This window comes from Corticium candelabrum, chromosome 8, assembly GCF_963422355.1.
Source record: "Corticium candelabrum chromosome 8, ooCorCand1.1, whole genome shotgun sequence".
In the NCBI taxonomy this organism is placed as follows: Eukaryota; Metazoa; Porifera; class Homoscleromorpha; order Homosclerophorida; family Plakinidae; genus Corticium; species Corticium candelabrum.
In genome coordinates, this window is record NC_085092.1 from 2,991,154 (window position 1) to 3,007,165 (window position 16,012).

At 41.2% G+C, this 16,012-nt stretch overlaps 3 protein-coding genes across 3 annotated transcripts in view; 1 reads left to right on the forward strand and 2 right to left on the reverse strand.

The window, feature by feature from the left end:
- Positions 1-6,621, reverse strand: part of LOC134183085 (DNA replication ATP-dependent helicase/nuclease DNA2-like) — a 22,017-nt gene extending 15,396 nt beyond the window's left edge. Inside the window, exons 1-8 of the mRNA XM_062650536.1 lie at positions 6,549-6,621; positions 6,453-6,494; positions 5,630-6,359; positions 4,377-4,683; positions 2,160-2,633; positions 1,912-2,005; positions 1,472-1,639; positions 1,295-1,415 (exon numbers count right to left, since the gene is read on the reverse strand). Of these exons, the coding sequence (XP_062506520.1) occupies positions 1,295-1,415; positions 1,472-1,639; positions 1,912-2,005; positions 2,160-2,633; positions 4,377-4,683; positions 5,630-6,359; positions 6,453-6,494; positions 6,549-6,584 (1,972 nt within the window). The 5' untranslated portion in view covers positions 6,585-6,621. The remainder of the gene's footprint in view (positions 1-1,294; positions 1,416-1,471; positions 1,640-1,911; positions 2,006-2,159; positions 2,634-4,376; positions 4,684-5,629; positions 6,360-6,452; positions 6,495-6,548) is intronic.
- Positions 6,622-7,008: 387 nt separating this feature from the next.
- LOC134183087 (tyrosine-protein kinase SRK3-like) lies at positions 7,009-10,754 on the forward strand. Its single transcript, XM_062650539.1, has 2 exons — positions 7,009-7,542; positions 9,410-10,754. Exons 1-2 carry the CDS (start codon positions 7,079-7,081, stop codon positions 10,563-10,565), a joined length of 1,620 nt encoding a protein of 539 aa, XP_062506523.1. The 5' UTR covers positions 7,009-7,078; the 3' UTR covers positions 10,566-10,754.
- Positions 10,755-11,501: 747 nt separating this feature from the next.
- The window catches only part of LOC134183088 (mitochondrial enolase superfamily member 1-like), a 15,041-nt gene continuing 10,530 nt past the window's right edge, over positions 11,502-16,012 (reverse strand). The window contains exons 14-16 of the mRNA XM_062650540.1: positions 12,229-12,328; positions 12,081-12,162; positions 11,502-11,748 (exon numbers count right to left, since the gene is read on the reverse strand). Of these exons, the coding sequence (XP_062506524.1) occupies positions 11,638-11,748; positions 12,081-12,162; positions 12,229-12,328 (293 nt within the window). The 3' untranslated portion in view covers positions 11,502-11,637. The remainder of the gene's footprint in view (positions 11,749-12,080; positions 12,163-12,228; positions 12,329-16,012) is intronic.

Consider the following 16,012-nt stretch of genomic DNA (forward strand, 5'->3'; position numbering starts at 1 on the left):
TGACAGTAAAGCAAATAATTTCAACCAATTGACGTCTGTCTATGCATGTCTGCATACAGATGTGTCTTGACTATCCATCAGAGTTAATATTCCATTTTTGAAATTCATCAAATTTAATATTTTAATAATTGCTTTAAAAAATAAATTAACCAATATTTACTTAATTAAATTATGTATTTTAGAACTCTCAATATAATTTGACAAATATTTGTTATGAAGTACATGATGTCATTCATTTAGGTCATAAATTATCGGCTGTTCCGAAAGAAACAACTAGTGTGGTGGAAGAGCGGTGTCGGAAGTTCTACTCTTCATTATATACTCAATTGTAGGGGCTGTCAAAGGTGTGGGTCGTAATCCTACAGTATGGACAACGATAATGTACTCCGTATTGTTACCTGTATTGGGCTATGGATGCAAACTGTGGGATTTGGGAATGGGAAGTACCAAATGTTTACTACATCAAGCATGGAGAAGAGGGTATTGTAGAGAACTAGGGATCTCAAACAGAACATCCTTGCGTGAAACTCTTGGAAAACCTATCAGGGAAGCTCCAGATCTATTGTGTGTTAGCCAGCTCTCTTTCTTATGGAGAGCAGTTCATTCTGAATACTAAAGGCAATCTGTGGCGATCAGTGGACAATGAGACAAGGACAAGAATCATGGTGTTGTCCTACATGGACTTCAAGAGTTGAATTAAACTTAATTTATGTTTGTTTATTCTTCTACGTTTATTCTTCTATGACTATCTATTTTTACTTGTTAGTGTATGTATCTTGTCTGGCCTAGAGCACTGTACCTGTAGTGGTATGAAACAAAATATATTATTATTATCATATATATTCGTGCTCAACCAGATATGTGTGTCACTATGCCCCTCCATAAGGGGCAAGTGGGGTCTTTACCCCCATCTGGGCGCCCACCAACCCGGCAGGTGAGCCCAGCAGGGTACATGTTTCCGTGTAGTCCATACGACGATCAATGACTAGCCAATTCGATATAGATTGCAGGCATTACGGTGACCGCGAACTCATGGACAGCACGCCTAGTGGATATCAACGACAACCAGGAATGCACTGAACGTCATCGTCAACGGACCGTTCGCCAGACCACAGAAACTCCCCAGCGACTGAAACGAGTCATAGTCTCATGGATAAAGCTAGAGAAACATGAGAAAGAAAGACAGACAAGTTTCATAATTTACTATCGTCACTGGGGTTATTATTATTATTATGTCGTGCTCAACCAGATCAGTTATTATTATTATTATTATTATTATTATTATTATTATTACCTCTTCGTTCATTGAGAGGTGAAGGAACCGCCGTCATGTGACCAGTTTTCAAATAAAGCAGTAATCCAGTTAGAACATCAATTCTATGTCGATCACTTAACATCAACGTGTATAAAATAACCTACAAACAATCCACCTAAATACATTACCATATGTGTTATTCCTTAACGCAAGCACCTGAGCTCGATGATCAATGGACCCAAGTTTACTGAACATCTTTCCTGTTTTCAGCTCCAGTGGCATTAACAATTGTTCGTCATCAAAAGTTGACAAAAGTGCCTTGAACGAGCTGTCCATTGACATGTGACGATTTCTGTGAATCTTCACTTCTACTGTTGCATCCACCTTACCTGCAATATACATTAGACTATTGTAAATAAAAAATGCATCTGTCCATTCATTACATTAGTGTTCTAGAACGATGCATCTCTCAACACACTAAATTAATGTATTGAAGAGATGTATAGATACCAGCCTTTGGCTGATTGGGGCTATCCCGTTAAAATATAATTATCATTTATCTAATATACTAAACTATTGTATTATAGGGTGCATCTATCAATACATTTATTAGACTACAGTATTAGAAAAATAATTCGCTTCTTCTGTTGCATAACCTTACCTTTGAGACCATATTGAGGTGACCAGACGTTTTCCTCAATGTCATGAAGTTGAGATATAGAAATTGCTGAGTCTCCACCCGACTTCATACTGTATACAAACAGAGTATCGATTTGCCATGTGTCAAACATATACAAATTTGCATGTTCATTAAATGTACAGAGAGAAATACCATAATGGTTGATAAGTATAATGAGTGCAAACATAACAAAGAAGCTATTGATTCCTCCTACTTAAACGCTACCTCATGATGCTTGTGCTGCATCCCTCTTCCTGTTGAGATTCACACACAAATACACTTGCCCATTCCTGCAAAGTTGGAATGAATTCTTTAGTCTTCTCCAGTACAAGTGCTTCTGTAATTCCCAAAGAAAACATCATGTCAAGATTCCGAACTTTTCTGACTAACTGTTTGGCCACACAAATCAACCACGAAGTGGAGAAGTCTCGTTTTCTCATTGCTTCATCAAATAGTTGATGGGCTACTATGCCCAAGAGTGTTGCTTCAGATGCTCGGCTTCCATTCTTGAATAAGCTATCCAGCACTGCACGTCGTGTACAATGTGTGGCTCCAGCAACACTAGTTCCTTGCACAAGAATGTCTGGATGAACAATGATGAAGGCACCTGTTGTGTTGTCCAGAATAAAACTATGAGCACTCAATTCAATGGAGCCTGCAATGTGAACGCAATCTCCTGTGGAAATTTTAGTTATTGTCCTATCAAGAAACATCATAGGTGAGTAGCAACAACTGTGTATTGCAGAGACAAAATAGAAAGTAGAGATTACAAAATGGCGACACTGCCAAACAAACAAACACACAGCACATAAATTGGCAAAAACAGAACAGACCAACAGATAAAAAATAAAATACAAACAAGCCAAATATAAAAACATACATACACAAAGAAAGTCTTGTACATGAAATGCAGTGCAATAACAGAACCAGACAGAAAGAAGAAAGACACACAAAGACTTGAAAGTGCAGCTAATAAAAAGCTTGAAACATAAACAGACAAAAACCAACACAAATGCAAATGAATATATAAATAAGTAAATAACTAATGATGTATGCATATGGAAGACAACCAGGAAACAGACTGCCAACAGAAAAACCACAATGACAAAATTGACAAAGAGACAGACAGACTGACAAACAGACAGACAGAACTAACAGACATGTGTTGTGCACTAAAATAATGAAGAAGCACTAAGTGCAAACCCATGGGCGGATCTGTAATTAGTCAGAGCCAATAGAGTGTGAGAAGGAGACTGGACACATTGAGTGGCAAGATACACTGTAACCGTATTGCACTGGATATTCCTACTCATTTAGCAACAGTATGTTCCTAAACAATCGGCGACCATCTTCTATGCCAGTTTTGACGATGAATGAATGAAACACATACTAAGTGTACTATTTGAAATTGTGAATGTGTCTGAATGTACCTAGACTATACTTTCGCTAAATTTTGCAATGGTCTGACGTCATTCAAGCACGTTTTGGCTGTATTCATCAGCGATTGCTCTGCTTCCTGTAGCAGACACCACCTACTAAATCCGGTCACATATTTGCCTCAATCGGCACTATGCCAAGACAAGCCTACTTAGCTAAACAGCTTGTCTTGTGTTGTTGACATAGCAACACTAATCATTTATACATCATTGTAACACTGAGATAATTGACAGTATCCGCTCTTGTGACAATGAGTGCACGTGAGAAGGCGAAGTGAGTTGAGTCGATCTTACGTATGTCACGTGACAACGTGCATTACTGTACCCTACCATTTCACACCTCGGGTAACAAGCAATCATGCTAAAACAACTTCAGAACACACACACACACACACACACACACACACACACACACACACACATGTCAAGCCCTCCACGTCATTCGTGAATGACGTCAACCTTAAGGTCAGTTGCGGAGATAGTTCCCCTGCCTCTAGAGACAGGGCCTCCATGCGCTACATGGAGGCTTAGGGCCAGCGCTACAATCCACCTGGAGCTTGGCCAGAGTTATCCAGGGGCACTGACTATGGCGCAGCTTTGGAACTGGACACCAAGGCCCACAAATACCCGTCTGCTGCATGATGTTACTGCCAAGCCAACGGTCACGTCCACTCCAGTCAATGACCAGATACTCATTTATACTCCTGAATCGAGAGAAACAATTGTGTGCAAGTTTCTTGCTTAACGAAATTATGCTATAGCTCGCCATCACTGTGACTTGAACCTGCAACCCTTCAAGGTCCCAGATGTTTTCATACTCCAAATGCACTCTCTAACCAATTGAGCTACAGCACTACACACACACACACACACACACACACACACACACACACACACACACACACACACACACACACACACACACACACACACACACACACACACACACCATACAACATCCAAATCTAATGATTACAAACAGCAATAACATGCAGTAGAAAATTACCAGTCATCTCGTAGAAAGCAAATCTTCTCGCCAGCATCAACAGTATCCAAAGTAAGCACCACTTCTTGCTGTCCTTCATATAAACTACAAGCGGCATCCATCGTCCTTACACTCAAATCTTTCACAAAACAGCGAATGTATGAAAGTTGAACAGATTGCTGTTGGGTTTGCCCATGTAGCCGACATGTTGGGTCAACAGTAGATTGAGACTTGATGGGAGTAAACTCTACTCCATCCAATATGTCATTAAGGCTATTACCTTCCGTTGGCAATTTACAACTGGCAACAGCAGGTTCTGTTGTTACTCCTAGCATTAATAATTGGAAAAAAGATTCTTAGATCACGATAGACACCAAAATGTACAACTAATGGCCTTGTAGTGTGTGTGTGTGTGTGTGTGTGTGTGTGTGTGTGTGTGTGTGTGTGTGTGTGTGTGTTGTGTGTGTGTGTGTGTGTGTGTGTGTGTGTGTGTGTGTGTGTGTGTGTGTGTGTGTGTGTGTGTGTGTGTAGAAGCAAACATCTCGATTGCTGGTCGTGTTCTAGAGAATGTTTCTGAATTCTGCTATTTGGACAGCATTGTGACTAAGTCAGGGGATTGTCACTTAGAGGTTGTTGAGTGTATTCAGAAAGCTAGCAGGACATTCTGTTCTTGGAAACGTAGAGTGTTCATAAACCGAGGATTTAGTAAGAACACAAATTGAGAGTCTTCAGGTCACTAGTGATGCCAGTTTTACTGTATGGTTGTGAGACTTGGGCAATCACTCAAGTAGATATTCGAAGACTGAACACTTTTCATATGCGCTGTATTAGATCTATCTTGGGTGTATCAAGACTGAACAAGATAACAAATTCTTTCAATTTGAAATCTGCCAAGGAAGAACCAATTGAACGTCAAATTCAACATCAAAGATTGCAGTGGCTTGCTCATTTACAACGGATGAACGTCTCTCGTCCACAAAGGTTGTTGCTGAGAAGCAAGTTGCATAATGTGAAACGCCCTCAGCATGGTCCAAAGAACAGGTGGATTGATACCATTCAGTGAGACCTGGTGTCATTGAATATTAACCAGTCACAAGCCAATGACCGCTCTTCTTGGCAAAGACTTCTGCGATGCCGAAGCCCATAGTGGGTATGGCGGAATTCCAGGTTCCAGGTGTGTGTGTGTGTGTGTGTGTGTGTGTGTGTGTGTGTGTGTGTGTGTGTGTGTGTGTGTGTGTGTGTGTGTGTGTGTGTGTGTTACAACAAAAACCAACCATTCTTCTCTCCATTATCGTCATTCATATCCACCAACAGCACATCACTCTCTGTCTTTATCTTCAAAATTTCCACATCCTCCTTGTCCACAAGATACGATTTCAACATTGCACTGTCATCAAGCGAATCATCAAGACCAGCCAACGGTTGAGCTAAATTCAACACACTCTGTCTCTTGTCACACTGATCACGTGACTTCAACAACACACTTTCATCTACCAATGCAAACGGATTGTTCATTTTCGTTACATCCAGTTGTCGCTCTCCTTCCACTTCAGTTTCACATGCAAACAACTTGATTCTAGATTTCATCCTCAATTCTAACTTTTCAGTCGATGACGCCATATCAGCAGGAGGCCGCGCCATTTTAGATTGTGACGTCATCGGAGAACTGGTCGGGATTGGAGAGCCAAGACATCTCTTGCGCATGTAGCAATCATCCTCACTAGCTACACGTGCACGACACTCTCCCACACACACAATCTCTCCGTCATCAGCAGTTTCCACAACACCGTTAGTTTTAATTTTGCTCGTGAACTTATTCCTGGTTCCAGCAACACACCTCCTGGCCTGTTCCTCGCCATTGACATCCGGGACTATAGGTACATGTGTCATTTGCTGTTGCTTCGAGTGTAGAAGAGATATTCCGTTCGCTTTCACGCTGTTCACACCGCTCACACCACAGCAAGCGGGGAGACCTGCAGCCAGAACCTTCGATGATGTGCGCGGCTAAAAATACGCAGAAACAACTAGTTTCGTGACGACTAGCCTACGATTTGATACCGAAATTTATTTCATGCCCATTGTACAATGACTGGATACCTTTTGAAAAAATCCTGTAATCGTCTGTTGTCCTGAGAGCAGCTAAAAAGAGAAATGACGGAGTTAAAAGTTATCTGACGATATCAAGAGTCTTACTTGAGAATTTTGCTTCTTTGCCTTTCTTCGTTGCATCGCAAGTGAAAGACAATGTTTCTAACTTCGCGCCGTTTTTCAGCCGGGGATTTAGTATTCACATACGGGAGTTAGTCTTGTTGGCGCAGTTTGTTACATACGGGTATCAAAAACGTAAGGTATGTACATGTTTCAGAGGGAGATTCGTGATGCTTCGTAATATCGATATTTCCAAGAAAGAAAGCATTAATTAACAACATATGTTTGTAGAATCCATACACTTGCTGTCGCTGTTTAGTATTACATCCGAGACGTTAACCGTGTTTTACCTTAGGCTACCGTCACGTTAACGACACACTACAATTTGTACACTACTATACACACCAGTTTCATTTATTGATGCGATTGTCAATCAACTAATCAATTAATTAAAAACGTCAATCACGTGGTTAAACTTAAGGCGCATGCGCAATAAGAGAAACTGCGCCCTTCCTCTAGTTTTTCACTGCTTCTATTCTCGGTCGTCGGTCGTTTACGGAGGCCTTAACTTGGCGATGGGCTGCTGCTGTAGCAGTCCAGAGCCGACGGTCAGCAAGCACGGCTCCCAGCCTCCCCGAACGACAAACGGAGCGACGACTGGCGGAGGCACGACCGCAGCGCAGCGATACGAAGACAAGCCGCGCTTACAGAGTGGCCTGCGCTCGCCGGTGGGTTCACAGATGGCGGCGGCGGCCGTGGCTGGTCATGGGCCAGGCTACAGCATTGGCGCCGCTGGCCCGATGGCGGGATACTCTCGCAAGAACCAATCAGCAGGCGGATTGGCGGCCAACATTTTTATCGCGCTCTACGACTACGAGAAGCGCACAGAAGAGGACCTGAGCTTCAGGAAGGGCGAGAAACTGCAGATCATCAACAACGCCGACGGCGACTGGTGGCAGGCTCGTTCGCTGACGACAACGCGCGAGGGTTACATTCCCAGCAACTACGTGGCGCCCTACCAGTCGTTCCAGGCGCAAGAGTGAGTGTGTCGCGACGTATTCGGGGTTTGTGTGTGTTGTCGTGAATGAGAAGTGCAAATTAGGTTCGTGTTTGGTGGTTGACACCCATCTGGTGAAACGGTCGGTTGCGCAGGCAGAATGCATGAGACGATCTTATTCGAGCGGTAACACCTCTGCTACTCGTAAGCCTAGACGAGCCGCCAGTGTGAAACATACGGGTATCCGTAGTGGGTGTCGCGATATGGACCTGTGAGGGTATTTTGTATTGACTCTGAAATGTGCTTATCAACTGACGCCTTAGATTTAGCTAATTGATTGACAGCATCAGTTTCCCTGTTGCTGTGATGGATTCTAAGGACGTTGATTATTTTGTTTTCGTTTTGGATAGCTTCAGTTCTATCAATCATGCTTCATGATTGATTCGGGATTAGCTAGCACCATGACTCCAACTTTGTAAAAATATTAAAATTGTTGCCCAACATGTTGATATGGATCAATGTAGTACTTACATTGAGTACGGAATTTGGCAAGTCTGTGTCAGTTGTGTTTTATGATCTTGTGTTTTCTGTGTTATGTTTAAAAATTGTTTTGATTTTATGGCGGAACAAACTGTTTGTAGTTAGAATTTAGACATCATTTGGCTCATAATTGGTCGATGTGCTGGCTGGCTGACTCTGACAGGTTTGTACAAGTATGAGTAGTAGTGATCATGCTAATGGTAAAAGTAATCAAGGAAGCCTTGTTCTTTCTATGGATTAAGAGGATTGTTAGTTGTGGTAGCAATTTGGAGATCTAACTGATATCAGTTGCAATAAATAGTCCAAGCAGTTTCTCTGATCCCATCCTATATTTAGCTATGAAGCTGGCAGTGGGTGGTCTTCTGTGCTACATGACCTCAGTAGATGAGTTTGGTTGCATTTAGAGAGGCTTATTTGTTCATGGTTTGAAAGTGAGATCACAGGGAGGAGATTGGGAGATAAAGGAAGCCTGTTGTGGGTGGAGAGTCGCCTCTTTGTCTAATAAGCACCAGACATGTGTTATGGTAGGTGAGATGAATGTGTTGGTACAGTCAAGATTGCCAAGTTAGCTCCTCTGTGTTTTGAGTACTTGGCCAAACTCTAATGACTTGGGGAAGAAGTGGGAAGGAGACTCGATTGTTCACATCATTTTTATTTGACGTGTATTGGGATGTCTGGGCTTCTGTTAGATATACATAGTGAAACAGGTTGAGTACTTCCTTCAAATTCTATTTACCGGTAACATTGGTCATGGGGCTTTGGAGTTTGTTTTCTTGGTGTATAGTTATGTCCAGAGATTTATGCCTGGTACCCAACCAGAATATTATGGAAGAGAATTGGATCAGAAGTGGTTGCACACAAGGTGGTAAATTGGTATTAGAACGAGATAACCTTCATGTGCATGGAAATGTAGCTGGTGAAAGGATTCTTTGTGTATTGTAAAGCTATGTAATTGGTGAAAGGATTCTATGTGGTGTTTTGGTTTTGCCATCAATAATCTTTACAGCCTTCGTTATGCGGTGATGCAAGTCACTTCATGCCTTGAAAATTTAGTACAAACTGAATCCAGTTACCAGGTTACTTTCCTTTAGACAACAGGTTACTGTAGTGAGAAGACAGCAGTGATTTTCTTGTTTCAAACAGTTATGCAATGGCAAATGTGTGTTTAGTAAATAGAAGCAAGGCTTTATGCATTTCCAAGTATAACTGTGAGATGTGAGATAGATAGGAAGTATGAGGAATAGATGCCAACCTTCACAGAACATCATCTGATATATACTTCGTTGTTTCACAAGAAAGGCGTTGTAGAGAACTGCGTAATTATTTTAGTTCAATTTGTGTTGTGCTCACCATTTTTCTGTTTTGGTAGTTGGTTTCACGGAAAAATCAAGCGTATCGATGCTGAGAAGCGGGTTCTGGCAGCTGGTAATCCACATGGTACTTTCCTTGTGCGAGACAGTGAGAGTCAACCCGGAAACTTTAGTCTCACGATACGTGATGGAGACTCAGTGAAGCACTATCGAATACGAAAAACAGATACTGGAGGTTACTACATTGCGAGTCGAGCAATGTTTTCATCATTGAGTGAGCTGATAAAACACTATGCAAGGCAGGCTGATGGTCTAGCGAGCCACCTTGTCAAAGTATGCCCGAAATCGGGCTCTCCAATCACCGAGGGTCTCTCATACAACACAAAAGACCAGTGGGAGATCCCCAAATCATCAATTCAACTGACAAAACGCCTCGGGCAAGGGAACTTTGGTGACGTCTGGGAAGGATGCTGGAACGCAACTACATTGGTTGCTGTAAAGACACTAAAGCCAGGAACGATGGCACGATCCGCTTTCCTTGAAGAAGCTCAGATTATGAAAAGGCTTCGTCATGAGAAGCTCATTCAGTTGTATGCTGTTTGCACCCAGGAGGAGCCCATTTATATTGTCACCGAGCTAATGAGACATGGTTCGTTGCTGGAGTATTTGCACAGCGATCTTGGGAAGCTGCTCAGTTTGGCCCAGCTAATAGACATGAGCGCACAGATAGCATCAGGCATGGCTTATCTTGAAGTGCAAAGGTATGTGCATCGTGACCTTGCAGCTCGAAATATCCTAGTCAACGAAGGGAACATCTGCAAGGTTGCCGATTTCGGCCTTACTCGTTTGATTTCCGATAACGAATATTCTGCCCGTGAAGGCACAAAGTTTCCTATCAAGTGGACAGCCCCGGAAGCTGCTCTCTATGGTCGTTTCACTATTAAATCGGATGTGTGGTCATTTGGTGTCCTTCTCACTGAGTTGGTTACCTATGGCCGTATCCCGTATCCCGGCATGACAAACGCAGAAGTTCTGCGAGCTGTGGAGCAGGGATACAGAATGCCATGTCCGGGACAGTGTGAGATGCCTCTCTACGAGATCATGTTAGAATGCTGGAAGGCGGACCCCGATGTGAGGCCGACATTTGAGTATCTCAAGTACCGACTCGAAGACTACTTTGTTTCTTCAGAAGGTCCATACAAGGGAATCAATTAATTAAGTGTATTCAATGTAGGGAACATTATGCTATTGGATTGTTTTCTAAGAGGCATGAGCATGCTACAGGTGTATGTACAGATAGCACTTTCACTTTCTAGGTGGTGGATAGTTAGTGACTTGAACCGTCAGTGACTGGTCAGTTTAGTATGACTTGGGTTTACCAATTCATTTGTTAATGTTTCTTGACATGGGCAAGTGCAACTGACCATTCAACGACCTTTCATTATCCAACTTCAGAACTATTGCTACATCATAGTAGTCATTTGAAACACTAGTCCTGTGATCATTAGACGACCACATTGGCCTTGCATCTTTTCCTCTACTGTAACAATTTTGAAGGGACAGCTGGAATACATAATACTTCCACTTGAGAGTCCAGCGGGTCATTTTTGTCTCATAGGGGGAATGACAGGCCAGACCTATACTTCCAACTTCTGTGGTAGCCTAAACAATCTAAAGCAGTTTCTCTTCAGCATCTGCTGTTCCATATGCATGAAATGCATGCACCATCACTTCCTACTACAGTATCTTGAAAGGGTTACTGTATGTACACTATACTGGACTGTGCAGCTGAGACTACATAGCACATCCAATCATCAACATAATCAAACAGGTTCAAAATGGGTTTACTTAAAATTCATTGGCTCCAGGACTTGTAGGACGGTGGGTGTCTAGCATCCTACTTGATGTTCATAATTGACCACTGATCATTAGTATAATAACATATATACTGGATAATGAATGTATAAAACATTTATGCAAAATAGTATACACAAAGAGACCAGACCTATGTCGTGATATACTGAGCAACGATTCACTTTCAGCACTTTGGCTGTGCAACTGGATACATGTGGGATTCAAATGGATAACAAGAAAAGAAAATTGATTTAGAGTGTGTCATTGGAGCTGGAGATAATCGAGTAATCAGGTTCTTGTTGTTAATCCTATTAATGGAAGTGTTAACAAACAAGTTACTCCATTTAATTCCATTCAGTGACAACATTTGCAGTACAAAATATAGAATACAAAATCACTAGAAAAAGTGCTGTAAATATCATTCGTCAAACGATTATGTGTCCTTGATGAGACCCTTTAATCGAAGATCGGCCCAGACAGGACCATCAGGATATTCATAAGCAGCCAAAGAATTGGGTTTCATTTCAATGCTGTAGCCAGGAGCCTGAAAACGCAGTCAAGCAGTGAGAAAGCAACAAGAGTCATACCTGATGTCTACTTATGTAATGACAAGACTAAATGGGTATTCAATACAGAAAACTAAAGTCACTGTGTACACCCTCACTGTTGCTGTTGACAAGTCTTCCTTGTCTGACAAGATGGAACAAAAGTTAGAGACAAGTGAGCAGACAAGCAAGCAGACAAAATGCAGACAAGCGAGCAGACAACTGTACGGAGAGAAATGCAGGCAGACAATGGACAAGAATACAGGCAACCAGCTGGTCCACAAGATACCAATACATAACGAGTTCATTAAACTAATACATGGCAACTTACCTCAGGAACTACATAACAGCCATTGTTTACAACGCATGGATTGAGAAAATGCTCATGCAGATGGTCAACATACTCAATCACACTAAACAGATAAAGCAAAAGGCTCTCACAAAAACATATACTAATTCTCAATAAAATTACTTATTACCGATTTTCCAGCGAGCCACTCACGCAGATGTAGTCAAAAATTGACAAGTGCTGAACATACTCACACAAGCCTACGCCTCCACCATGAGGACAAACTGGAACTACAAAATATTGAAATTGAGAAATCGATAATACGAAGATACAACAAATTAAGAAATGCTTCGCTCTAATCCAACTGCCTAAAGTATTGAGAGATGAATGTCTCAGTCCAAAGTATTAAATGCCTAATGTAATAGTCCATAATCTATTGACATACTCAATCCTCCAATAAAATAGTCTAATGATCATCTCGTCCATGCCTGAACAATAGTATAATGTACTGAGAAATGTATCTCACAATATGCAGTGTTTTCCCTACAATACATTTTATGCACACGTGTATGCAAGTTTTGCCTCCCAGTACACAAGCCCGTTGTCTGAACCAGGTGTGCTTGTGTCACAGCTACTAAACAGGCAGATGACTGATTTAAACTGATTTTATTTTACTTCAAATGTACCATTCTATTTGATGCCGCTTTTCCTTGAGGTGAAACACTTTCATTTCATTCAATGATTCTTTGGATAAAAGAGATAATTTAAGTCTTAGGAATTATGCTGCATTTCATCCGACAGTTCATTTCAGAGAGGTCCCTGTTGCAATCACAGCTCAAAAAATTCCTGAACGCAAATTAAACAGCTCGTACATAAGCTGGGAGTTGCCTAGGAAAACCCTGAAATATGGTAATCTAATCTGTTACAAGATACATCTCTCCAATACAATAGTCTTAGTCCACAGTACGTAGGATGTCACATATTCGAACACTTCAAGACCCTGGACTGTTCAAAACACCGAATCTATCAGACAACTGATGTCAGCCCAGAGTCCTACACAGCAATCCGTCTGTGTCTCCCAAACTGCAAGTAACACAAATGTCCAAAAGAGCCATGTGCACCTTGTTTTGAAAAATCTCTCCTGCGTTATGTGCAAATGACCGACCACCCAGGGGCTGTCATTAGGCAGAGTTGGATATTATATGATTGCATTCGTCGAGACTATGCCTGGCAAAATTAAGCACATCAGATGCAGTTCTGTAGACTGAAAATGCATGCTGACAACACTCAGATCAAAGCACGCAATTGTGCAGTTCACGCTCCAGTTTACACTCTAAAGGCTTACTGTCATTTCAGTTAAGGTTGACCTTGATGTAGTCTACCCATGGCTTTGGCAAGCTACATACAATGTCTATCTTAGGAGGTCACTTGTTTGATCAATAGGATAATCTGACATATTTGCGAACAAGGATGTCAATAAGCAGATTGGCATATTTGAACATCTCACTCAAATATCTTTATCTCACTCCTCAGACGTAATATATGTCACTACTCTAGGTGCAATACGCTTACTCATTACAGTATCAAATACTAAACACCAAATGCACAAATGATTCATACATTCTCTGTTACCCTAACTTCTAAACGATTCAAATTCACAAATACAAATGCAAATGATGATGCTCTGTTGACTGCTATTGTACTAGGGTTTCTCCGCGGCAACTATCACCTTGCTTACAAGCTGCTCTAATTAAGCTTTCAAATTTTTTAGCTACAACTGAAATGCAACACATGGTTTGGCTCATTCACAAAGGCTTGCTGCAAAATCTGCATACATGTATGCATGCATAGAATGTATTGTAGAATAAAACAATGTGTAATATGTTGCACATGGGCATAAACCAATTTTGCAAACAAAGTAAAGTAAGTACAGTACAACCCAATTATCCGGACATTTCGATAATCCACACAAATTTATTTCTGCCCGAAAGCACGTGTTTCCAATGTGACATCATTCCAACATGGAAACCTGTAAACCTACTCCAAAATTGGAACATGGAGGATTTTTTACATTGAATCATTAAAGGTGTAAACATGTTGAGTCATTGTTGACCTAAAATATTGCTGTATATTAATCAATTAAACATTTGTTCATTATGTATTTGACTGTCAATGTATGATTGAGCCTCAAGAAAGTCAATCACCACACCATCATTTCATTTACTTGGACTTTTGATTATCCAGACAATTTGCTTCTGCCGAAAAAGTCTGGATAATTAAGGTTGTACTGTATGAGGCACTCTATTCAATTGACTGATGTGCTCGGATAACAAGTGTTCAGATAAGTCGCATCCTACTGTATTAGGTAACAAACACTCCCAAACACGATACGCTAATGTAATAAATGATATGACAATACAATAACAAGAAATGAACGCATTTGAGACTCTAAGTCACGTGTGGCAATGTTTCAGACAACCACGTCTGTACCTGTTAATTGTAGATCCAAAGCATGAGTTTAGTGCATTTGTTGCATGTTTGTGTGTTTATTCCACCGTTGCTAGGATTCTTTTTCTCGTTATATTACACTCCTACGATAGCAACCCAACCGCATGTTGTATATTTACCGGACCGGTCAATATCTGTATATTGCTTATTGACATAAAACACAAATAACTTATTTAAAACAAAAAATAGCAAAAACAAAAACCAACTAGCAATCAATACATGGGTGTACCTATTTTAGATTACAAGCTTATTCTTTACCAATAATAATGTTCACAGTACTACAGTTTGTAAAGACGCAGTCAGAAATGACAAATGGATTCTCTCTTTCCGTTTCAGACGGCTGTTCAACCTGGACTACTTCGTGTCTCTCCTGACCCCTTGACTTTTGCGTCAGTGTAATCTGTGTGTGCATGGCCATTATCCAAAAGTTTGCACGCTGCCATTTGCTGCATTCAGATGGCTCTTGGTATTGTCTCAGTGCATGCAGGGTTTGTGGCCGGTTCTGCCTTGAATGACATGTTTAGGAACTCCCGTTTGAAACAGCCTTGTTGCACTAGTAGCTCGAAGAGCGTGGTTGGTTTGAACTGGAAGACCAGCTTCAGCTGTCCTCACTTTCATCATTGTAGCCAAAGTGTTATGACCGATTACTTGCTTTGAATACCAAGGACCAAATGAAGGTGTAGATAACAAAGGTTTATAATAGAAGACTTCTCGAGAAAATCCTGCTGGCAACTTACCTAGATAAAGAGATCCAAAGTTTTTACGTGCAACCGTCACCAGCTTCTTCATTAGTGTATCTGATAAACCACAAACCACAAAATGCTATTACCTTACAGAGTCACGTTGGAGCTTGACTATAATTTACCTTGTGACTTTTTTTGTTTGGATGCGTAAATCATGCACTTAGTCTACCACCATGATTTTTGGATCCGTGCTCAACGTAAATGTAACAGACTTTTTGACAATCCGTCTGTGGTTTGGCTGCATCTAGTTGTGAATCCTTCGTTGAGAGAAAGTCTGTCTGTCGGTACCTGCTCTTCTCATGGAGCATCCTTGTTTCGATTACTTCTCCATGCTTCAAATATTAGCATCACCCAACTGTTGCAGGCAGTCGTGTTCTTGCAATTGTACACTTGCTGTACTGTCTTTTCAGCAAATCTGCTGTCAAGCTGGCTAATACTATAGTGGCATGCTTCTTGAAACCAACGTGTCTTATCCGTCGTTGTCGTTGTCGTTGTCGTTGTCCTGGTCATTATTATGGTCTTCTTTCTGATCCGACATCATGCTGGCAAAACACGTGGATAATGTACTGTACTAATACTTTGAGCACGTGGCCTTATGGGGCTGACGTACACGTCAACAACACTTCACAGCTGTCAAAATATGGTTGTTTGACATAAAACTTTAGCAGTCATTGCAATACACAACCACACTAATTCAACTTGAATAATCTATGAACTCTAATT